Raw genomic sequence first — 24,104 nt, 5'->3', positions numbered from 1 at the left:
TGCTGCCCGAGCAAGAGAAAGACTTTGAGGGTGTGGAAGATGTCAAGGGTGATTGTGAGGAAATACGTTAATAGGCTAAATAATGAATGAAATGAAATGGTCTACATTTATTGAACCTTGCTTTGGGTTTAGGAGTGGCAGTGTCACAGAGGTAAAGCTGTTATTGCATCATGAAAAAATGTGGTGTGACTGCAGATCTGTGTGTGACACGCGGTAATCATTGAAAACCTATGTGAGAAGTTCTTAGTACTGTCATCTGCAGAATGAACTGTATGTGTATCAGGTTGCATACGACCTGTAGTGGCAAAGTAGTCAAACATCATTCCACTGTCACATTTCTGTTTGAAATGGGATTTCCCACACAGTATTCTAATCTGCACTAAACCTTTTGCTCCACGCACACGAGCCCAGGGCCTGAACCCCCTTAGGGCACAATGGCGACAAGGGCACATAAGGGGGTGGTTCAGTGGACATCTATGGTGTACTTTTGTGTCTGTAGCTGGATATCAGCTGTCTCCCTTGTGATTAGCTGGAGAAGACCAAGCTGTAGCAAGGTACATATAAACATCTATAGTTATGAAGCTGCTATGCAGTCTGAATGATTCTAGTGTGAGCCAGCCTCTCGTGGATCTGTTTCTCAGGGCACTGCATAGTGCACAACCAGGACTTTAAATCACTTAAAGGCATTGCACTGGATTAGACATCTAAAACTTAGTTCACGGTATGATTGCCCCCCCCTCACATTTAAGACACAAATCCCCATGCTTGTCTGCAGATGTGTAATGTATGTCAGGCCTGTAAATTGCCATTGATCATTGCCATGTTCTTTTGTATGACAAACATCCATATTCTTTTTAGAAAGTTGAGCTCAAAGATTTTACATTTTGAAAGTAATACTTTTAAAAAATGTCACTGAACACACCTTTTTGAGTTACCTGAAGTCACGTGAGCAGCTGCTTGTTTATTTGTAGTTGATAATACCAAGAACTTGAAACTCGACTTGTCTCATGGCAGGAGGCAGATGCTTTGCAGCAATTCCCATCACCCACACACAGATCCACATTCTTTTATTATAGAGACAGCTCTTCCCCTGACCTGGCCCACGGCCAACAGCATCTTAACGAAATCATTACATGAGCACTCGGTAAGTAGTTATTTGGTGCTTCTGCAGTCTATCCATTGTTCATCCCATTATTACTCTGTGTTATGCCTCTTTCTCATCTCTGCTATTTCCCACCTTTTCCTTTGGATTTTCCCACATTAGATCATCCCAATGGAGCCATTTTTAAAAGTTTGAAATAAATCCCCCTTTTATCTATTTAATTCAGAAAGGCAGAAACCCCTCAGCAATCATATTTCACAATGTGTGAATAATGTGTCTCATTAAATAAACCAACCAATCAGTCAGCTGGTCTGACCGGTTTTCTATCTGTCCATCCATCCGTCTGACCTTCCACTATTCCCATTAATGACACTTAGGGTTGCAAAGGGGCGGAAAGTTTCCGGTAAATTTCCATGGGAAGTTAAGCTCGGGGAATTTAGAAAATTTTAAAAAAAAAAAAAAAAATGCAAAAGTTAGCCTATAATGCTATTTATTATATGGCAACAACGACAGAACGAGCATTCTGATTGGCTAATGGGTAGTCATGCCAGCCGCGTATTGACCTCCTCGCCGGTCTGCCAGTCTGATAAGTATTCTTATTGCCCTCCTCTGACGTCATCTTTAAAAATTAGCGATATTGATAGACATAAAAAAAAAGCCTAAGGAAATTCAGAGGCAGCGGAAATGTAAAAAAAAAAAAAAATAATAAAAAAAAAGACATCAAAAGCCATGAGGGAATTCAGAAGCAGCGAAAATATGTTATTGAAAGTGATGATGAAGACTAGACTACTATAGTTTGAATCACTTGTGTTGTTACTTTACTGTAAATAGGGGTTATGCGCAACATTCTTCCTCTAGACTCTAGATCAGGGGTACTCAATAGGCGGACCGCGGTCCGGATCCGGACCCAGACGTAATCAAATTTGGACCGAAGCCAAAATCAGCATTCTAATTTAATCATGATCCAAGTGAGTTTTCATTGGTGCGTGAATTCGCGCTATATATTTTTTCCTACTCAATGTGGTTTCTATCTTCCGTGTCCAATCCAGAGGTCCAATCAGGAGCTGTAATAACAACATCACTATGACAACTCACTCACTCAATGTTGGCCGCGAGCTCTGTGGGTCACGCAGGTTGTGTGTGTCATTGGCAACAACGCGGGCAGATAGATTTGTGAACGGTATCTTTTTCTCAGCAAACGAAAATCATGGCGTGCTTTAAACCCGAAAAGTTGATTCCAAAAATCGCTTATTTAAGACAGAGTGGACTGACAAGTATGCATTTGTGCTGCCTGTGGGGAGCACAAAACCGATGTGTTTAATCTGCAACGAGACGGTTGCCCTTGTCAAAAGTGGTAACGTGGAACGTCACTATGAAACAAAGCATGCACACTTCGAACAAAAATACCCGCAGAACTCTGAGGTGAGGGGCAGAAAAATAAATCATCTGCAATCATACCAAGCAACATGCAGTGTAATAGTTAGACCAGCCACACAACAAGAGCGTGCATACCTCAACATACTGTTGTGAGTCTGCCTTTTTAACCATGAATATGGTGAAAAACAAATACAGGAGCACACTCACTAATGAACACTTACATCAGTGCCTCTGCCTGGCCTTCACACCTTTTATGCCCAAGTTTAAACCACAAAAAAAGTGTAACCTTTCACACAAATAAGGCCACATCACCTTTTGTGCATAGTTCGATCGTTTTTGTTGGAGTTATGTTTTGGGATTTTGACCGTCAGTGTTCCGGACCCTGGACTGAATGGAAATTTGGCGAGCGGACCTTTTGGGTTTCTAATTGAGTACCCCTGCTCTAGATTCTTCCTCTAGTCTACTCAATAATTTTAGCCGAACCGTTTTCTATTTATCATTGTAACTTGAAGTTAGCAAGTAATTGGTTGCTAGGCAACGTCTGAAACAAACTGCGTCGTGAGAAGACTGAGAGCTGAACAAAACGACATGTTTCTATTCACAATTACCATTTCTTTTCAATTACAAAATGTAAGGAGCAAAAAATGCCATAAAATAAACAACTTACTAACCTCGACCGTTCGGTCATTTATCATAATCAATTACGTTTCACATTTATAGTCATGATTCTACGAAGCATTGTGATGTCAAATAAAATCACTACACGAACACTGCAAATGGCAGTGGATAAATAAATAAAGACTAAACTCAATCGCGTGGATATAGCCATTGTGGAATAGAATGGACACATCTATATTCTGCAACAGTACCTCCACCTCTGCACCATTGAATTTAGGTATGCGTTCACTGGACCGTGTGTTGTTATGTAAAGATTAAGTGAACTGCATTACCCAGAATGCACTAGGCATACAAGCTGTAGACGTGATGGTTACATGTTGAAAGTCGCTCCAGTAAAGTTCGCGCAAAACCCATCATGCACTACACAGCATAACAGACTGGTGTTCGCTTTCCGCTTTGACATTATTTTGATCAGTCCCAAGTTTCTTTCTCGTTGCCTGTGGATTCTGTACACGTCGCTATGCCCTTATAAGGAGCTGGCAGGGCATTTATATATGCAAATTCAGGTGTACGAGAACATATGTTTAACTTAAGAATCAGTGCACTGATAAGACCACTGGCGGTTTAAGAAAAAAAATCCAGGCGTTCATGAATCCGGCGGAGATCTTATCTTAGGTTGGTCTTTCGAAGAAGATATTTCAGAAGACACTTAAGAAAATGTTCGAGAATGAGGCCCATTGTCTGCCATATGACAAGGTAAATACAGTTAGTATAAATAACTCCAAAATTTCCCGTTAATTCCCATATATTCCTGTTAATTCCTCGTATATTCCCGTTAATTCCCATGGAAAGTTTCCAGCTTTGAATATTCCCGGAATTTTGCAACCCTAATGACACTTCACTGGGTGTCACTACATTACATTTACATTTAGTCATTTAGCAGACGCTTTCATCCAAAGCGACTTACAATGTATACACATTTTACATTTACACTGATGGCACACTGCACATCAGGAGCAATTAGGGGTTCAGTGTCTTGCTCAAGGACGCTTCGACAGGGAATCGAACTAGCAACCTTCTGATTACTAAACGACTTCTCTACCTCCTGTACCACTGTCGCCCCGCACCACATTACGCCATAAAGACACTGAATCCAAGCGGTCATACTTCACATGTCTCCTGTAAGAAAACTGTCGAATCAAACATGATATTTTCTCTACACACATAGAGCCATAATGTACATCCGTGACATGCAACATTTTCTATTTTCCACTTTATTTATTTGAAATTTCCCCCAAAACACCATAAAAGGATGCATTTCAATCAGCAACACACCATGCTCAGCAAGGAAATAGTATACCTCTATAGCTCAGCAAGGAACATTGTTAATATTAAAGAAATATATTTGCAAGTGCAGATCATTTCAGATGTAGCTGGTATGGCTAAAAGTGTTTTCTGATATGAACACAGTTAATGTAGGTCTTTCCCAGACCCAGGTGATTGTCTAGCTATGTTCTCACATGAATATCAATCAGCAGGACACCATGCTCTCCTGTATGTTACCACAGAAGGGAAATGGTGCAGCACTGTCAGATCATCTCAGAGATGACCGTCATTGAGGCAAATAGTTAATATTTATAGAAATAGGCCATATTTGCAAGTATAGGTTCAGATGTAGCCAGTATGGCTGGAAGTTTTTTTTGCAGTGATTGTCTGGCTGTGTTCTGTGCTATGAATGCTTTGTGTGGGTTTGTCAAAGCCAGGTGATTGTGTAGCTGTGTTCTATGAATGCTGTGAATGTTGGTTTGGCAGAGCCAGGTGATTGTGTAGCTGTGTTCTATGAATGCTGTGAATGTTGGTTTCAGAGCCAGGTGATTGTGTAGCTGTTTTCTGTTCTAGATGAGAGGCGTGAGAGTGAGAGCAGAGAGGAACAAGACTATCAGAGATGCAGTCAGACCCGAGGCCTCACAGGGTTCGGGACAATCATGTCTCTCTCATCTGGAAAAAAACACAAATGAGATGACAGAATTCATTTGGATTCAAGGGAACAATTTCAGACCACAACAAGTGAATGTGGGATGGGCAGATTTCCAATCTAGGGTCAGGTAGGTAACAACCCCTAATAGCACTAAATATATACAAAGGATCAAATAGCCTGCACACACAAACAGACATTTGACAACTAGCCGTGTGTAGTCAGTGTTGAATTATCCATGTTTACCTGCTCTGCCACTGGCCCAAACCAGAGGCCCCAGTGAGATGGAGGCGCTGTCATGGAAATCAACAGAGCGGCGCTGCCTCTGGGGGTAACCTGGGTAACAGTGCTGTAAACAGGAAGAGAAAAGGAACAAGATATTTTTCTTTTTAACATTTGCTCCTAATCTGACAAACATTCAGCAAAGTTGTATTTTATTAAAACATCTGTGACAAACATAATAGGCCAGAACTATAGCCAAACCTTGCCATTACTCTGCTAGTCAGGTGTGCACTAGATGTGGTGAACTTACGGCGGTGCAGTCGCTGCCCGCCACCAAGCACAGGTGGATGCTGCAGTGCAGGTAAACCTTGGAGGTGTTTGCAGTGAAGGTGAACATCCTGAAGGAGAAACGACCTGATGTGCTGACGCCATTCTGAAGCATCTCCACTGTGTTGTCATTGGGGTTGGGGCACCTAGAGGGGGAATAACATATGGCAAAAGAGACAGTGAAGACAATAGGTACTTATGAAGAAGGGTATAAACCCACAAGATGAGCAACAGAAAAAGGTTGAACAAATAAGGACTCAAATTATGATGGTGTTAAGCATGTGTGATAGTGTGGTAGGGTAAATAGCATGTGTTTAATATGTTGTAGGAGCTCTACGTCCCTTATTCATTTAGGCATGTGTGATAGTGTGGTAGTAAGGTATGTAAGAGGGAAGAGTGGGTGTATTGGTGCGTTGGTACAAATTACTCGTTTCTGATGAGGTCCCATCGGATGTGGTAGTCTGCCTGATTGACAGGAGTGGCCCAGCAGGAGTCCATCACCATGGCGATCTGGCGGTTGTCCACTCCGTCCAGGCGGACAGCCACGTACATCCGCTGGTTCACCGCCACAGTCACCCTCCCAGAGAAGGCATGGGAGAATCCTGCATCTTCATAGGGAATCATTCGGACACGGTAGGCTCCTTGACCTCCTGGTAACTTCTTAGTCACAACACTAGAAATAAACACAAAATATTTTTTCCAGTTCATTTTCAGACAGGCAGAAATCTTTGATGAGAAGGCTTTGATGAGAGTGATAGTTCCTCTGTGAGGGGCATTATTCGGGGGGAGTAGTTGATGAACTGTGATTGTGTTTTGTTTTTAATATTGTGAAAGACTCCTATCCGGATGGGGGCACTGTGTTTTATGAGTGAGGAATAGTAGACTACTATCTGGATGGGGGCACTGTTTTTAATGAGTGAGGAATAGGAGAATTCAGTCTCCATGAACTAATCACTGGTTTATACACAATTTATTGTGTTTGGTCACTGGAGAAAGGCACTGCAAACTAACCAAGAAAAAGTGAGACAAAAGTGCGGACATAATGGCAAAACCAACCTCTCCAGGGGATTGATGTCCATGTCCATGGAGAGTGCCTGAGTGAGAGGGTAGACACAGCAAAAGAGCAGTTGTATCCGTCTCTCTCTGCTGATGGGGCCACCGGCTGAGTTGGCCTCCCCCTGGATTAAGTTCTCATAGATGAAGTGGGTGCTGTTGCTCTGTTGGGCAACAGACAGCACATACAGGGGTCAATGTCTTTGGTAGAAACCAACAATGGTTTCATCCAGGGACGTGCACAGGAGGGGGCTAAGGTTGCTCGGGCAACTGCCCGTTTGCCCTCCTCGACCGAAGTTGCCCCTCCGAAGGAAATATATATATTTTTTTTAAACAGTATTACGGCTACAGAACTTCATGTAGGCCTAGATAAAATAATCGCGGAAAAGGCATCCAGGGGACGGGGGCGTGGCAGCGGCGGTTAGTGAGAGTTTCAAGTGATATAGGCAAAATATGCGTCCAGGGGACGGGGGCGTGGCGGCAGCGGTTAGTGAGAGTTTCAAGTGATATAGGCAAAATATGCGTCCAGGGGACGGGGGCGTGGCGGCAGCGGTTGGTGACAGTTTCAAGTGAGGCAAAATATGCGTCCAGGGGACGGGGGCGTGGCGGCGGCGGGGACAAAAATGTACGTGTTGCCCCTTTTTTCCAGGGCAGAGCAATGGCCCTTAATCCATATTCTGCTGTGAATTCTGAGTAAACATATTTAAACTGTTGGGTGCCTTGCCATTTTTGCCAGGTATTTTGGCTTTGCTCAAAGATTAACACTTCAAGACAATAGTACTCTAAAGAATAGCTTATTTTGTAAATATTTGGTGGAGAAGCTGTTGTACCCTTAGAGTGGTTCCACAAGTGTGATTCTCATTGTCGAAGAGGAACTCCACTCTGCCATCTTGGAGTGTGCCGTTGCAGCTGGGGTCGTTGAGGTGGAGGGTGTCAGCCGAGAAGCCTGCTTCAAACAGCTGGCAGCGAGACAGAGACATGGTGCCTGTGCTGCTGGAACAGTATTCCACAGAGTCTGAGAAAAAGGGGAGGAGAGAAAAAGGTAGAAAGAGTCGAATAAGGTGAGGGGAAGAGTGATATGGGAAAATAAAGAAGGAGGAATATAATACACTTCTATCCAACATCTATTAATATTAGCAGCAGTACCATTAGTAATAACAATGGGCCTCATTCTCGAACGCAGTTAAGAAGAATTTAAGAAGAATTTAAGAGGAATTTCTTCTGAATTGGATTTAGGACAACATTTGGCCATCTTGTGGTTTTTTGAGGAATCGCATTTAAGAAAACTCTCCGTGTTAATGAATTTGTGAGAAATCGTTGGTGATTGCGTTCACATCAACTCTACAGATCCTCGGATTAAAGTATCATTAACAATTACGTTTCACATGTAGGCCTATAGTCATGATTCTACGAGGCACCGTAATGTCATAAAATAAATAAAAGCACTACACCGGAATGCTGCGAGCGTCGTTTGGCACTGCCGTCTGTGCAAGTACGGCAATCCAGAATTTTCAAGTAGTTCCACGTTGGTGGAACGAACTGCCTAGCACTACCAGAGCAGGCGCGTCCCATTCTACCTTTAAGAAGCTTTTGAAGACCCAACTCTTCAGAGAGCACCTCCCTTCCTAACTGGCACTTCGACTAGTGCTTAACTTGCACTTATAGCAGTTACATTCCTGCACTTCGTTTTTATTTCCTATTTCGTTTTTCTATTTCTTATGTAAAGTAGTATTTATTGTTACACTAGGTCTCTATTGCTCGTAGCTTGACTGTTCTATCCCTTGTACGTCGCTTTGGACAAAAATGTCTGCTAAATGACTAAATGTAATGTACACGAACACTGCTGTTGCCTTCGTGTAGATTCGGTCGATTCCGACTGCACACGTCACTACGGTTGCGTGCCCTTATAAGGAGCTGGCAGGGCGTGTATGTATGCAAATTCAGGAGCACGAGAACGCGCTTTCAATTTAAGAAAACTCTTCCAGGGGAGCACAGCCCAGAAAACTTCTGCTGCGTAGGACCACATTTTCAAGCGTGCATGAATTTGGCGGATGTCTTTTGCTTACGTTGGTTTTCCGAAGCCCGTAAGAAACATTTCAGAAGAAACTTCAGAAAATGTTCGAGAATGAGGGCCAATGTCGGTAGTCATATTAGACCTTACCAAAGGACTCAGCATGAGGTCTCGGGTGATCCTCATTGCAGAAGCAGCCGTAGACTCCATCTTTCTGGCCACACCACTCGTCCTCAGCGCAGTCCAGTTCTTCACAGGGGTCATCAAGAGCTGCTCAAAAACATGACAAATCCAGACGTATTAGTAGAATGAATTCAAATAGGCATAGGCCGAAACAAGCAGGGTAAAATATGATCATAGAACAAACCTGGATGTATCAGTAGACCACTAATTGTAACACTAAAGTAGGAAAGTCAATCTGATAGGCAGAATAAACCTAATATGCACAAAGTACTGTACTGCAGGTCATGCAGATATTGTTATGGCTCAGGCTAAGCAAACAGTTGGTGCAGTAACTTTCTGTGGTAGATTTTGATTTATGACTGGTTTTCATCACAATACAAAGCGCTCCCTTCACTTGCTTTATTACAAAATAATATATATATTCCTATCTGCTACGTGGTTTACCTGCGAAGACTACCCATGAAATTAGGCATTCACAACATTTGCATCGTTATTTGCTGGCTGAACTACTGCAGACATCTGATGCCATGGAAGTTTTTCTGCATAGAAGTCTGTCCGTCACAAATCAAAGAGGATTCCAAACACGGCTGGACAGTCACAGAACTCGAGGCTGTTGCGCGTGCAGGGTTTGGTAGGTTTGACCATTGATTCAAAATCTAACGGCATAATTTCTCTACTAAGGTAAGATATATTTTGATTTGTATTTCCTACAGGGGCGGAGATCCCATTTCATTGTAGGGGGGGACAATACATGGTCAAATTTCAGAGTGTAATTCCGGGGGGGGGGGGGGGGGCATGAAAAAATTGCTTTCACGAGAGCTAGCATAAACTGCTAAATACCGAATTCTCTTATCACATTTACAAACAGAAATTCGAAGTCATTTTAGAATTATCTAAACAGCATTAAATGTACTAACACGAAATATCTATTCACAGACAAATAATGTCCAAAGTTCAAGAGAACTTGATGCTCAAAATAAGTTATAAAACAGCTCGACAGGGAATCGAACTAGCAACCTTTTGATTATAATACGACTTCTCTACCTCCTGCGCCACTGTCACTCCATATTACAGTACCAGCATAGTTGATGGACCGCAGAAAAAGATGACATTCATTTAACTTCAGATAATTTAACAAATCTGGAGAGGCACTGAGATGTAGACCTACGTTTATTAACTAGCATGAACCTGCCCCTGACAGGACAGTGTCCTAGACTGTCTAGCTAGCTATCTTAACTGTGTTAATTACCGGCATGCGTGTGTTATCGGCAAACGTTCACGTTGTCATGCCAATCCATTAATACACTTATGTATACTTGTGCATATCGATTGGAACTTCGTAAATGGAGTTTAGAAAAAAAACTTACTGCGTTCGAGAATGAGGTAAATCTCTTTACATATCGTGTATCATAGCGGCAGCGACAGGGGACAAAGTAGGAAACAGTCTGACAATCCGACCGTGTAGGCTACTGGGCTGATTAACTGAAACACGGAGCTGCCGGTAGCCCTGCCCGTTGGAAACAGCATGTGAACCAAACCACTTTGAGGAATAGGGGGAACATGATTTTTTCAACACTTAAAAAACACATTGTTTTACATCTATAATTAGCACCGCTTGTGTCGTCGTATTCAAAAAATTAAAAAAATTAAAAAAAAAATTCAATGATTGTTGGGGGGGACAACTTTATGGTAGGGGGGGACACGTCCCCCCCAGGATCTCCGCCTATGATTTCCTAAGCACAACAGTCAATTCATAACTAGCTGAATATGACAAACTTTGACTCTTTACACGCTAACATGGGTAGGTAGCCAGAAATATACACTTAAAAAAAAAAACTTTGATAGCTAGCTATCTTTACCCGTGATTATTTCCATAAGTTTCAATGTAACTAGCCTATATGCTAACTGCTGGAGTGGTCTTACAACGTCATAGGTTTGGTAAATGTGTGGTGTTTTGGTTTGGGCGAGTATGCTAAAGTTAGGTTTGTACCATATTGAAGTTTGTACTTTCCGTTATGAATTCAGATTGTCTGTAGGCCATTTAGTTAACTTGTATTGAGTCTGTGACCTCGTGAGAAACGTTGGGCTTGAATAGTTCGCTGCATATTTTTTGAAAAATGTCCTTAATCCCCGCCTCCAAAATACTGGATGCTCGGGCTTTGTCGTTTTGTTTTATTGTCTACCGTTTCTTGGACCATAGTTGTTCACTGAGCGAGGGGTATCAGGAAGATCTGTTCCACTTTCGTCTGATCTGTAGTTTGTAACGGTAAAATAAGTGTCTGTCTCCCCCGTGTGGTACGATAAAACACTTAGTGGATGTGGTAGCTTGTGCTAATGCATCCACCAGTTTTCTACCAGTAAGCGCCAGACAGATAGACCACTAGGGCTGAACGATTAAATGCATTTGCGATTTAATCGCGATATGATAGAACGCGATTTTCTAACCGCAACGTTCGCGATTAAAAAACGTGGTCACAAAAAAAAAAAAAAATAATAATAATTTAAATAATATTTTTTTTTTTTTTTTTAAGATGGTACATTTTGCACACAGTGTTTAAAAAGTGCATGCCTAGTGTTTATACTTAAAATTACTTTTTTTTTAAATTACTTAAATGCACAGTGGCAAAGCCACCGATTTGTTGTTCTTGTTTCTGTAATGAGCAGTTAAATGAAAATGTAAAATGTGGGAAAGAATATTTTACACTGAATGTATCTAATATTGTGTTGGTCATATTTAAATCATTCATTACGTCTTGTTGGGAAAAAAAGGATTAAAAAAAAAAAAATCGCATATCGAATCGCAATCGCAATATTTTGGTAAAAAAAAATCACAATTAGATTATTTTCCCAAATCGTTCAGCCCTATAGACCACCACTGTTTCTACTGGAAACGATACGTGGTTCTTCTGAAATTTGCAGAATAATCACAAACCTTTTTGTACTATTTCTTTGCATTATGGCACTTCTTATCAGCAATCTATGTATTGGTTCATAGCAGATATTCTAACTATATTCTATTATGTAGATCACAGTGTGTAAGTGAAGTAGCTACCACTTTCAGTGCCCCAGAAGAGGAAATAAATGATGCTGCCTTAATGAATGCTTACATTAATGGCATTAGTAATTCATCACTCTCTGCAGGTGTCCATAGTACAGGGGTACTCAATTAGAAACCCAAAAGGTCCGCTCGCCAAATTTCCATTCAGTCCAGGGTCCGGGACAGTGACGGTCAAAATCCAAAAACATAACTCCAACAAAAACGATCGAACTATGCACAAAAGGTGATGTGGCCTTATTTGTGTGAAAGGTGACACTTTTTTTGTGGTTTAAACTTGGGCATAAAAAGGTGTGAAGGCCAGGCAGAGGCACTGATGTAAGTGTTCATTAGTGAGTGTGCTCCTGTATTTGTTTTTCACCATATTCATGGTTAAAAAGGCAGACTCACAACAGTATGTTGAGGTATGCACGCTCTTGTTGTGTGGCTGGTCTAACTATTACACTGCATGTTGCTTGGTATGATTGCAGATGATTTATTTTTCTGCCCCTCACCTCAGAGTTCTGCGGGTATTTTTGTTCGAAGTGTGCATGCTTTGTTTCATAGTGACGTTCCACGTTACCACTTTTGACAAGGGCAACCGTCTCGTTGCAGATTAAACACATCGGTTTTGTGCTCCCCACAGGCAGCACAAATGCATACTTGTCAGTCCACTCTGTCTTAAATTCGCGATTTTTGGAATCAACTTTTCGGTTTTTGTCGGGTTTAAAGCACGCCATGATTTTCGTTTGCTGAGAAAAAGATACCGTTCACAAATCTATCTGCCCGCGTTGTTGCCAATGACACACACAACCTGCGTGACCCACAGAGCTCGCGGCCAACATTGAGTGAGTGAGTTGTCATAGTGATGTTGTTATTACAGCTCCTGATTGGACCTCTGAATTGGACACGGAAGATAAAAACCACATCGAGTAGGAAAAAATATATAGCGCGAATTCACGCACCAATGAAAACTCACTTGGATCATGATTAAATTAGAATGCTGATTTTGGCTTCGGTCCAAATTTGATTGCGTCTGGGTCCGGATCCGGTTCGCGGTCCGCCTATTGAGTACCCCTGCCATAGTACCTCCACAGCTTTATCATGCTGTAAGACCTCCTGGGGCTGATACTAATTTAATTGACACACATCTATTTCTTTCTTATTTCTTAAGTTCCAACAAAAATGTAGGAAATTAAAATATCAATGAGGTAGGCAAGGCAGGCAATGAAAATAATGTCCACTTGCTGTACTCACAGCAATGCAGTGCAGAACGCCATTCTGTTGTTTGGAGCCCCAGCACAGTGCAAGCTGTCTCATAGGCCTCCACCGCTGAGCACAGCATGCCATTGGCTGGTGTGTAGGCACAGAGATCATACACGCAGGAGGTGAAGTACGCCTGTGGGTCAACATGCAGGTGGCATTGCCGGAACGGGCCGCTGCTGTTGGTGATGAGGCTGCACAGATCTGTGTATTCTGCTCTGAAGAGACACATCCCGTCTCCAATCCGGTCACTGGCTCCACATCTAGGGAAGATCAGGAGAAGAACATGATCCACAATGCAGTTCAGGAGATACTGAAAGAAATCAGTATCAGACATGTTGCAAGTTGGAATGTTAAAGGTGCAAATGGCAGCGTTGTCAGGACACAATAACTTTCATTTGATAACTAGGATTTTTTCACTTTTTAATTAATAGTGAACTGGAAAACTAAATAGAATGGTCTTTGATATAGTCTGGATATTTTTGAGCATGCAGTTTACATATTGTCTACCATTTAATCCCCGAGTTTGAAAGTCTTGCCCAATACATTTTTTAACTTCTCACACAAATCATACTCACCCAGGACTGCTTGCATCTGATTTCCAACTTTGGCCAAATTGCCTGTCAGTCTGGGCCAGAGTGCCATTGGGCAGAACCTTGTCGTCTGCTGGGTTGTTATTGTGATTCCCACACATCCCACACACAGATTGATGATAATTTGGACTCAGTCTGACTAGAAGTCTACTACGACCATCAAACTGGACCACCAGCTCCCCTGAGGCATTCACAACCACAAATCCAGACTCTCGAGTCAACTGCGCCAGGGAGCCAACCTGAATGCTGTTTGCATTGTTGTCTTGACCATCAACCTGAAAACAAAGCGGGAGACGGCTACAGTGAGGTGGGACAGAAGTGTTTGCATTATGTACTGAACTACAAGAACATCCTCGTTCAGAAGACCCTTCATGTGCACTTCTGTGAGAGGTACCTTGACTCTCCTGTTCTGCCCAATAGTGATGTGGCTTTGTACTCCTCCATGAGAGAGCCACACATCCACAGTGGACACAAAAGACACAATTAAGTTGCCACGGTGACTATTAGCGGCTACTACACGGAAGGTCAATGCGTCATCACTCATGTTGCCACAGGTGTGGGTAATCTCATAAGCACAGGTGCCCTGGAGATGGGAATGAAAAAGCATGATTATGTACGAAGTTCAAACACACTCATCTGGAAAAAAAAAGTCTCTTAAAATTAGGACCTCTCTTTCGGTTTGACATTTATAATTCTTTACTCTATCCTACCTGAAAGTGAGCCACAGCCCCATCGAAGGTGATGTAGTGAGGGTCTCCCCAGACTGTGCAGGTCGACAGATGACCATAGCAACCCCGGCGGCCATCTCTGACAGAGCACTCCTGAGTTGGGGGGCAAAAGGACTGGGTGCAGCGGAGGTCATTTTGGGCAAAACACTCACAGCGCTGAGAGCAGGCTTGTGTCCAGAACTGTTCCCCGATCTGACAACACAAGAGAGCAACACTGACATGAAAAATACTTGCTAGAAGACATAATGTTATATTGTTATGTGCTCCTTAAAATTACTGCATAATTTGACCTTGACCCTTGGTCATTTTGTAATTACCTCAAAGTAGAAGCCGTCATAAAGACAGCCACACTGTTCCACAGGGACACAGCGCCCCCCGCTCCTCACAAATCCATCATCACAGAAACAGCCCTCAGCACAGGTCCTGTCACAGCTGGCATCAATGCTGCTGGCACAGGTGTGCCCACACTCTGTGCCACACAGGTCGTAGTGGCTATTTTCTGGACACTCCATTTCTGTTGACGTGGGTAATGACTTTGTTACTTTTTTGACATAATAATCAACATTGCAGCTTTAAAGCTGAAAGGTGAAGTACATGATTCTAACCAACACTGCAGCAGTAAAGCTGAAAGGTGCAGTAGCTGATTCATATCCAATTCACATTGAGTCAAATTCCGCATATTGTTCCTCACTGCCCTCTACCAGGCCGTTCGGTGTGTCACTCAAAACAACTCTGGAGTTCACACACAGTCCTGACTGTGTAAACTGGGAACAAACCTAGTGGCTCAGACCAAGCAATAAACCATTTCAACTAATCAACATGTGGCGTCAGGTACATGGAAGGGAGGGGTTCAGTATGATAAACTCAACAACCATTTTTGCCAGAATCACAGACTGTAGCTTGAATAGATATTTTAAATACATTGTTTTGATTGATTCTGGTAAGATGCAAATGATTGAAACAGCAAAAAGTGCCTTGAGTTTGAGCCAGGTCCTGGAAACTTACGGCAGGTGCTATTTTGCCGCCAAGGGTAAATGATGACATTTGCAGTTTGGCATGCGCTGACATATGCTTCCATCTCACGGCAGAGGACATCGTTTCTGCCCCCAGACAGACACACGTCAAAGACACAGTCGTTCAAGAATGGCTGGGGGTCCACGTGGGCATGGCAGAAGCTCAGTGGTCCATTGCTAGCTCTGAGTAGCTCACACTGGGCACGGGCTCTCCAGTCATCTTGGCACACTGGGCAGGAGTTTCCACATCCTCCAGTACAGGGCATGCCGTCATCAACCTTCCAGTAGTCTCCAAAATCAGAAGCAGAGAGGGCCACAGAGCCAGAACTCCCATCCTGGACAGTAAAGTCATCACCCTGGATGCCGTTGAAGTTTCCACACAGGCCACATGTGGCACCACTGTAGTTGGATGGCACTGTGATGTCCAACACCCACCGGCCATCATAACTGACAGTCAGACCAAAGTCTGTTTTCACAAACGTGTGCAGTCCGTTGGCATAGACAGACACTCTGCCCCCATCAAGAAGGACTGGCAGGTTTCTTGTCTCCCCATTCACCTGAAGTCAGAGTTACTTTTTTGTGAGAGGATTTCATGTGTTTGTGTATAATTGCATTTGAATAGGATTATATGACAAGCAGAGTCTAATCTCATCTAATAACTAACTAATGTTTCTTCAGCATTAATAACTAATGTTATCACAACAAATAATAAAGGGTGAGGAAATATAATTACTTATCCTTTTTTTTTTTTTATTGCTTAACAAACTAGTTTTTGACAGATCTTTTAAAAGTGACTTCAAGCATGGTAACCAGTCATTTGAGAAAAGATGACAGGATGAGAAACTGCTTCCACCATGATGGAATGAGAATGAAGATGACTTCAACAATAATTTGAACTTAACCTTTACCTGTACAGTCCCCCGATTTTCTTTTGAGATGTACACCAGATGTCCAGACACATTGACGTAAACTGCCACAGTGATGGAGACGTGAAGACCATTCCATGCCTCATTCCTGGCCTCCACCTGAAAGTGAGGTAGGCCTTGTGTTCCATTGCAAACTGATGCCAGGACATAACGACATGTACCCTGGAAGTCAAAGGTGCGTCTGTCAAAGGAGGTGTAGTGTGGGTCTCCAGAGGCCGAGCAGGTGGCTTCAGGTTTAGGATGGCAACCGTACTGTCCATCCACGACTCGACAAGAGTCCTGAGCACCACAAGAAGAGGCCATGCAATTCGACTGTCCGGTGATGCCATTACACTGGCACAGGAACTGGCACTCCTCACCATACCAGTAGCGCTCTCCACTCTGTCTATAGCGCCCACCATGGTGGCAGCCACAACCCGTGGGTGGCACACAACGATCCCCACTCAGGAGGAACCCGTCATTACACTGGCACCCCTCCTGACACTGCTGAGTACACAGGAAGGGGAAAGACAGGCTTGGGCAGGAAGCTGGGCAGGATGTTCCACATGGCTCATAATGGCTGTTGGGTGGGCAGGTTACCTCTATAAAGAGGAATCAAAGGTCAGTTCAATTTCAAAAGATTCCTTTTGCTATTTACATATTGTCATTTACAAAGTCAGGATTTACAGAGGTGATTGAAAAGAACTGTCGTTCTCTTACCACAGTTAGTGATGTTCCTCCATTCCCCTACTGTGATGCCACTCTGTTGGCAAAGAAGGGTGTAGCCACGCAGTGCCTCGCACAGTGCCTCTCGAGTACCATGTGTTCTCACTAGAGCCTGGACACAGTCTTCAATCCGTCCCCGGGGGTCCAGCCTTGCTTGGCACTGGCTAAAAGGCCCCTGTGCCCATCCCATGATGCCACACAGCTCCCTGAACTGGCTTGTGTTCTGGTAGTGTCCGGGTTCTAAGACCTGAGGTTCCACGCAGAATGCTGACAGGGAGCCATCTCTCCAGCTGTCCCCAAACTGCTGTGAGTCGTAGAGGGGAACTCCAGTGGGGGAGAGGAAGTCGTCACGAAGGTCTCCATTCAGATCTCCACACAGGCCTCCTAGAGTGCCATTGTAGTTGCCAGGAGCGGTAATGCGGATGACATGAGGCCAGTCAGCTCTCACCATCACTCCGAAGTTGGTCTCTATGACAACACCTTTTACACTGCTGTGGTAGATGTGAATATGACCTGAGCTGACACTGAAAGGAATGCCCACTGTTTGCCCATCCACCTAATGAGAGAACATTAGGTTTATGCTTAGAGATGTGTATCACGGTATTCAAAATGAGAACTGTCTTATGTGTTAGGCTCGCTAGTTAGACATCTCTGTGTCTAAGTATGTAAACAACTTACCTTTGTTCTGGCTCCCTCCCCCATCTCCACAGAAACTCGTGTTCCTTCTGCTTCAAACTTCAGGTGTCTGGCAAAATCTCTTAGGCCTGTGGGAACTTTCTCGACACTTACTTGAAAATGAGGTAATTCTGATTGTCCCCTGACCCTCGCCAATGTCAGACTACAGGCACCTGGGTAATGGAAGGTCTTTCCATCAAAGGTGCGATACGAACCGTAACCCTCCACCCAGCAGGTGGCGTAGCTGAGAGGTCTGCAGCTCCGCACACCACCTTGGGCCCCACACACCTCCAGCTCACTGCAGCTGTGTGTCTGGCAGCTCATTGTCCCATGAGTACAGTGGCAGCGCCTCCCACAGTCCTGGTCTAGCACCACTTTCTCCCCAGCTGTATAGTACCGCCCCTCAAAGGTGCAACCACAGTCACTCTCCAGAACACACTGCCCGCCGCTTAGGACATAGCCAGCATTACAGATGCAGCTCTCCAGGTTGGGCAGTGGGCAATTCTGGGTAGCATTGGGGTTGCTGCAGGTTGCAGGGCATCCAGTTCCTTGAGACTCAAAGTGGCTGTTGGCTGGACAGGGGATTTCTACGGAAGGAAAAAATGGGTGTGTTCAATGCTTGTGTCAGACAACTTTTCCAAACTGACTTGTTTACTGGATTCATCATATTGTACCTGAGAGAAGCAGTACTCACCACAGAATCCCTCTCTCCTCCACTGACCCAACTGAATGCCCTCTTGTTGACACTGGGCAGCATACACATTGAGTGCTTGGCAGAGGATGGGCTGGTAGCCGTCACCCACACACAGATCATACACACAGTTTTCTACAAAGCTCTGTGGAGACAGCATTGAGTGACAGGAAACAAACGGGCCGACATTATTGCTGAGGATTCCACAGTGGGCAGTGTTTCCGTAAAGAGTCCTTTGGTTATCGGTGCAAGCAGCACAAGCCAGCCCTGCACATTGCACGTCCTGGCAGCCTGGGTCAGTGTCCCCTGGGGCCTTCCAGCTGTTGGCAAACTCCACGTCTGAACTCACAAGTTGCCCATCACGGGTTCGGAAGTCATCATGACGGTGTTGGTTGAAGTTGCCACACAGGCCACAGGTAGCGTTCTGGTACTCGTAGGGCACTGAGATTCTGACATAGTGATAGGCATCGTAGGTGACCAGCAGGCCAAAGTCTGTACTGACAGCCACAGAGAAACCTGATTGGTAGACCTGGATGGCCCCATTCCGTAGGGTAAATGGGGTCGTCACAAAACTACCGTTCACCTGAAGGAGAATGCTACCATTAACACTGGGCTAAATGGAGAAGAACAGTTTGAGCTTAAATTTGTGTATTTGGTGTCTGGAAAAGTTTGATATGTATTCAGGTTATCTGGTATGTATACTGTACTTACCAATGCTTGGTAATGATGGCCTTTGACCAGCTCAATTTCCTCACCGTAAACCCACACTCTTACAAGACGGGTCCACGACACACGTGTGCTGCCCCGATGCTCATTCTTCCCTTCAATACGATAGTATGGCAGTCCATTGCCACAAGCCTGGTAGACGTATAAGTGAAAATAATTAAAGCTCCCAAACTAAGACCCAATTATCCCATCTTTTTAAAGGTAATAACTGAATCATACCTCGGAGAGTATGTACGTGCAGGTTCCCTGGAAATGAAAGACTTTCCTGTCAAAGGTGTAGTAGTGGGGGTCACCAGAGATGGTGCAGGTGCGTCGCTGAATATTCTGGCAGGAGTACTGGAAGGCCGCTGGACGACACACCTGGGAAAAGGTACAGGACTGTTGCTGGCACTGGAGGAGGCCTCCACTGATGCAGGTGCATCTTTGCTGACAGGTGGCATCTGTCCAGAAAGAGTCTCCAACCTGCACAGGTAAACCTAAGCGTGTTGTCTGCATTAGTTTTGTTTAGTTATAGCTTTGGTGTAATATTTGCAGTAAGGTATGACCGTTTTATTGAATTGGTGAATTCCCACACTGGTCGAATAAAGAATGTAAGGGTGCTATAATCGATTTTTAAATCACCATTATATTGGCAGCCTTGTGGTCCATCATCAACCCGGAAGGCCCAGCGACCTGGTCTGTTGACGTTGCTAGTGTGCCTTAAATTGCCGATGTTGCTCATGAAGGAGCCAGGGATTGAGAAATGATGTGCTGAGTTGATGGTGTCATAGCCAGCCTGCCAAACAAGAATGTGAGAGTTGAATCGAAAAGTACATACATTTCTTTCTATACTGTAATGTTATAGGTCTTGCCCACACCTGAATTTCCCTGACGGGATTAATAAAAGTTTATCTCTCATTCTTGATGGGGGGGGTTTTAGAACCTCATGACATTTAGCCTGTATGGTCTGCTTACCTGCACATGATGGCGTGTCGCACCAATGGCACCATAATTCATCAGTGCAAATGAGACTTGAGCCCCTGAGATCAGGACCACTTGAAATGATGTTTCCTTGGATAATGAGACAAGAGTAGGATGTTAAAGTAGTGATTGGAGTAAAATTGAATAGTTCTACTTAATAATAATGTCAAAGCCAGTTCCATTACAAGTTATGTCTCTTCTGTCCCAGACAGTAGTTAAATGATTACACTGATGAAGCTTCAGAACCATAATATGGGCAAAAAAATGATTTACTGTTCCTGAGTGCGAGTAATATTCCACTTTGTCCCATGTTGCAACAAAGACCCAGGAGGCTGAGAAGCTTATTCCAGGGAAGTACTGGTTGATGTCTGTTGAAGCTTGCTGGAGGACACTGCCACTGGTGTACTGGCGGTAGGATATGGTGCCTCTACGTCGATTGTCAATGTCTGTCCAGAACGGGGCAATGATGTTGCGGTGTGCATAAGCAGGAAACTGGTATGGACTCCATCCTCGCCATCCATTGTCAAAAGTGAGAAATCCGTTGTTGTTAACCTGCAACACCAATTGACTCATTGTGAAGGAAAACTCAAATGAGGTACTAGATAGAAAAGTTGTAAGTTGTCTGTAAATGGTAAATGTTTATTGGATTTTTCCATAGCCTTTTCTGGATATTTTCATCAGATATTGACACCTTAATTGTCACATACAGACTCATTATTTCTTTGGGTCTGCTCTTTCCTGGAGTTGCTAATCTGAGTTGTAATAAGTGAACACATTTACTTACGTATATCCGGGTTAATGCCTGCCTGAAATAGCGAAATGATTGCGCTGTGTTAATGGATGTCGAGCCATCATCGACACGACTGGAATATGAATCCCCTGGTCCGAAGGGGTAAAATACACCTGGAAGAGATGGAAACTTATTGATCCATAGTCCTACAGCACATCATCTTGTACAGATATGCATGATGACTTGCATCACTTTTGCAGTAGTGTGGAACTTTAATTCTGTCATTTAGATTAGTTTTATAAACAAAGAAAGATTTGTTTGTACTTTATACCACTAGAGCTGCCAGTGATAAATAACAAAGTTTCAGTAAAACTAGCAGTATTAAATAAACCTTAAAATAACTTGTAAATCATATACTTATATTCTGTAACTTAATAGGATAATTAATTTGTGTCCACTTTTCCACCTCTTATCAACACTGTCTGTTACTTAATGTGACTCACTTGAAGGGAGACTTGCTGTCGTTCCAATGTTGGGTTGTGGTGTTGGTCCATCAGTTGGTTCTGGGGCTTTCATGTTAAAAGCAATATCACCCACATCTGGAAAAGGTCAAAGTTGAACATAAATCTGAATAAAAATGACTTGTATGTAGACTTAGTAAAATGTAGACTTTGACTACATCAAGGGTTAAGGACTTCACTCACTCACCTGTACAGTAGGCCAGATAGCAGTAAAATGGTCTCTCAAACTCATACACATAGTAGTTTCCAGGGCACGCTTTGATTCTAACAGGTGGGTTTGCAAAGTTGCAGCAGTCCTCTGCATTGGACGATCCCCACTTCCAGTGCCCACAGACCTGGCGCGTCACGATACCCTCCCCCACTCGCGGGTGTGTTCCATTCAGCCACAAAGGAGCATGGGCTCCACAGCGGTTCATTCTCACGCAGTACTCTGGCATATGGGCATCTGTTCCCTGGTAAAACATCCGGTACCAGCCTTGCCAGTAGACGTTAGTGTCACACTTTAAGATGTTGTAGTTGTCATGGATTGTGTTGTTGGCAGCCCTCCATGCGTCATCTAGCACAGAGTACCTGTGACAAGGGTCAAACGCAGGGCTGGTAGCCACAGAACCTGTGTTTGAAATATTCATATCCAGTAATTTAGATTAGTTTTATAAGCAAAAGAAAGATTTGTTTGTACTTTATACCACTAGAGCTGCCAGTAATGAATAACAAAGTTGCAGTAAAACTAGCAGTATTAAATGCTCCTTAAAATAACTTGTAAATCATATACAAATACATGTGAATACATTTGCATTCTCAACCAAGGGAAGACCTGTTTTGGAATCATAGTTACCAGTTTGCCTGTATACGCCATTGGGTGTAAATGTTGATTTTGCTGGTGTTGTTGTTGGTGTTGTGGTCGGTGAAGATGCTGCAGTCGTTGCTGCTGTTGATACTGTAGTTGTTGCTTCAGTTGTTGTAAGAATTGAAGATGTTGGGCTCTCTGTTGTTGTTGAATCTGGGAATGCTGGTACTCCTGTTGCTTCTGGAGAAGGCTGGGTGTCAGTTGGTGCCTCTGGAGATGTTGTTGCCGTAGATGGTTCAGGAGTTCTTGTATTTGACATCAGTGTTACTGGTTAAATAGATGAATACATTGTTATTGTTTTGTTACGAATAATGGAACGAGATGTTAGATCACACTTCACACATAATTAACATGTTCCCCATGGGGCAACAAGGACTCTGTACACAAGTGTGTCACTATGGTACCATCACTTCATCTGGGGAAACTTCATTTGAATATTTTGGAATTTTAATGGTCCTGGGTCAGGTTGTTATTCAGGGAGAAAGCCTTCATTCTTTTAACATACAATATGTGGAATGGTAGAGGTACAAGAAGGTGAAAAGACCTGTCCCTGAAGCTGAGTGATTGGTGTATGGCCTGATTCATCAGTTTGTTTTAGTTTTTTAAAATACTTTTTCCATCATTATAATTAACAGAATCTTCCAGTGGAATGTTTACTTTGTTTAATGAGAAGAGGTCCTATGTGATTTTCTTTGATCAGTTTTTGGGTGGATTGACAACTTTAGATGTATGAGATGAACACATTTTTAATAAGTCCAGATAAGCAGTCGATGAAAAGCAGTTATTGCCACAATTATTGAGAGGACATGATTGGCACATTCATTTACTCAGCTGTGGTTCTTTAGGGAATATAGAATATGTAATATTAGGCTAAAGCAGCTGTAAGAAGTAAACTAGCAACCTAACTTAAAAGGCATGCATTTTTAACACAACAGCACTGTTGGCACTGCGAAAATCTTGCTAGCACGCTAACTGGTGTCTTTTTACAATATAGTTGGACATGTGGTGCTGTGAAAGCTTTTCTTAAATTTTTGCAGGGTGGTCCATCCTGGACTACAAAGTGCACAGCCTGGGTGACTAGTGGGAACGACAGGTGTGTCTCTGTCCCTCACTTGATCGTAGACCAACAAAATGAAATCAAAGGCGATACCAAAACTGATTGTCTATAAAAACATACCTCACAAAGTGCCAAAATGTTTTTTTTATTTATTGTTTGAATGTATTAAATAAATTAGAGGTATTAGTCCAAAGGCAGGAAACGACAGACATTAACTAAAAATGGCAACTATGATGTTGATAAAGTTTCTGTAAAAAAATAAAAATTCAAACTGAGAGGTGGAAAGAAGATCAGTGTTATCATTTAAAATTGTAAGCCTTTTTCCCATTTTAGAGACATATTATGCATGTTTACCATTTTAAGGTAGCAGTGTTTGGGCCAAGGGCCCCAAAATAGGGTTGTCACTACCACTGAGGGGGATTCTCAGTATTTTTCTGAAAACCATGTATCCCTGGAGTACACAAATCCCTATGAAATGGCCGATCAATTTTATAAGCAAAATAAAAAATAGTTTGTACTTTATACCACGAGAGCTGCCTGTGATAAATAACAAAGTTGCAGTAAAACTAGCAGTATTAAATGCTTCTTAAAATAACTTGTAAATCATTTACAACTAGATGTGAATACATTTGCATTCTCAACCAAGGGACCTGTTTTGGAATCATAGTTACCATTTTGCCTATGTACGCCATTGGGTGTAAATGTTGATTTACCTGGTGTTGGTGTTGGTGTTGTGGTCGGTGGAGATGCTGCAGTTGTTGCTGCTG

The 24,104-nt window shown here is 43.1% G+C and overlaps 1 protein-coding gene across 1 annotated transcript; it reads right to left on the bottom strand.

Annotated features, from left to right (window-relative positions):
• Nucleotides 1-4,252: 4,252 nt before the first annotated feature.
• Nucleotides 4,253-22,591, bottom strand: LOC116220672 (alpha-tectorin-like). Its single transcript, XM_031568601.2, has 26 exons — nt 22,269-22,591; nt 21,621-22,043; nt 21,416-21,511; nt 20,967-21,085; nt 20,456-20,734; nt 20,177-20,272; nt 19,844-19,997; nt 19,442-19,698; nt 19,208-19,354; nt 18,500-19,079; nt 17,809-18,392; nt 17,125-17,686; nt 16,408-17,006; nt 15,492-16,056; nt 14,804-15,000; nt 14,469-14,678; nt 14,153-14,341; nt 13,744-14,033; nt 13,160-13,428; nt 8,836-8,955; nt 7,505-7,689; nt 6,678-6,838; nt 6,049-6,294; nt 5,605-5,767; nt 5,319-5,421; nt 4,253-5,095 (listed from the first exon to the last, which is right to left on the bottom strand). Exons 1-26 carry the CDS (start codon nt 22,537-22,539, stop codon nt 5,049-5,051), a joined length of 6,912 nt encoding a protein of 2,303 aa, XP_031424461.1. The 5' UTR covers nt 22,540-22,591; the 3' UTR covers nt 4,253-5,048.
• Nucleotides 22,592-24,104: the final 1,513 nt, after the last annotated feature.

This window comes from Clupea harengus, chromosome 1 (genome assembly GCF_900700415.2).
Source record: "Clupea harengus chromosome 1, Ch_v2.0.2, whole genome shotgun sequence".
In the NCBI taxonomy this organism is placed as follows: domain Eukaryota; kingdom Metazoa; phylum Chordata; class Actinopteri; order Clupeiformes; family Clupeidae; genus Clupea; species Clupea harengus.
The sequence above is the reverse complement of the archived record's forward strand: the minus strand, read 5'-3'. Positions and strand labels throughout refer to the sequence as shown.

Excerpts from the sequence above, each read along its gene's own strand:
- LOC116220672 (XM_031568601.2), bottom strand. The coding sequence starts at position 22,539 with ATGTCAAATACAAGAACTCCTGAACCATCTACGGCAACAACATCTCCA. Across the intron at positions 15,001-15,491 it reads GCGGCAAAATAGCACCTGCC|AAATGGAGTGTCCAGAAAAT; the intron begins GTAAGTTTCCAG and ends CCACGTCAACAG. Across the intron at positions 14,034-14,152 it reads GGCAGAACAGGAGAGTCAAG|GTTGATGGTCAAGACAACAA; the intron begins GTACCTCTCACA and ends CTTTGTTTTCAG.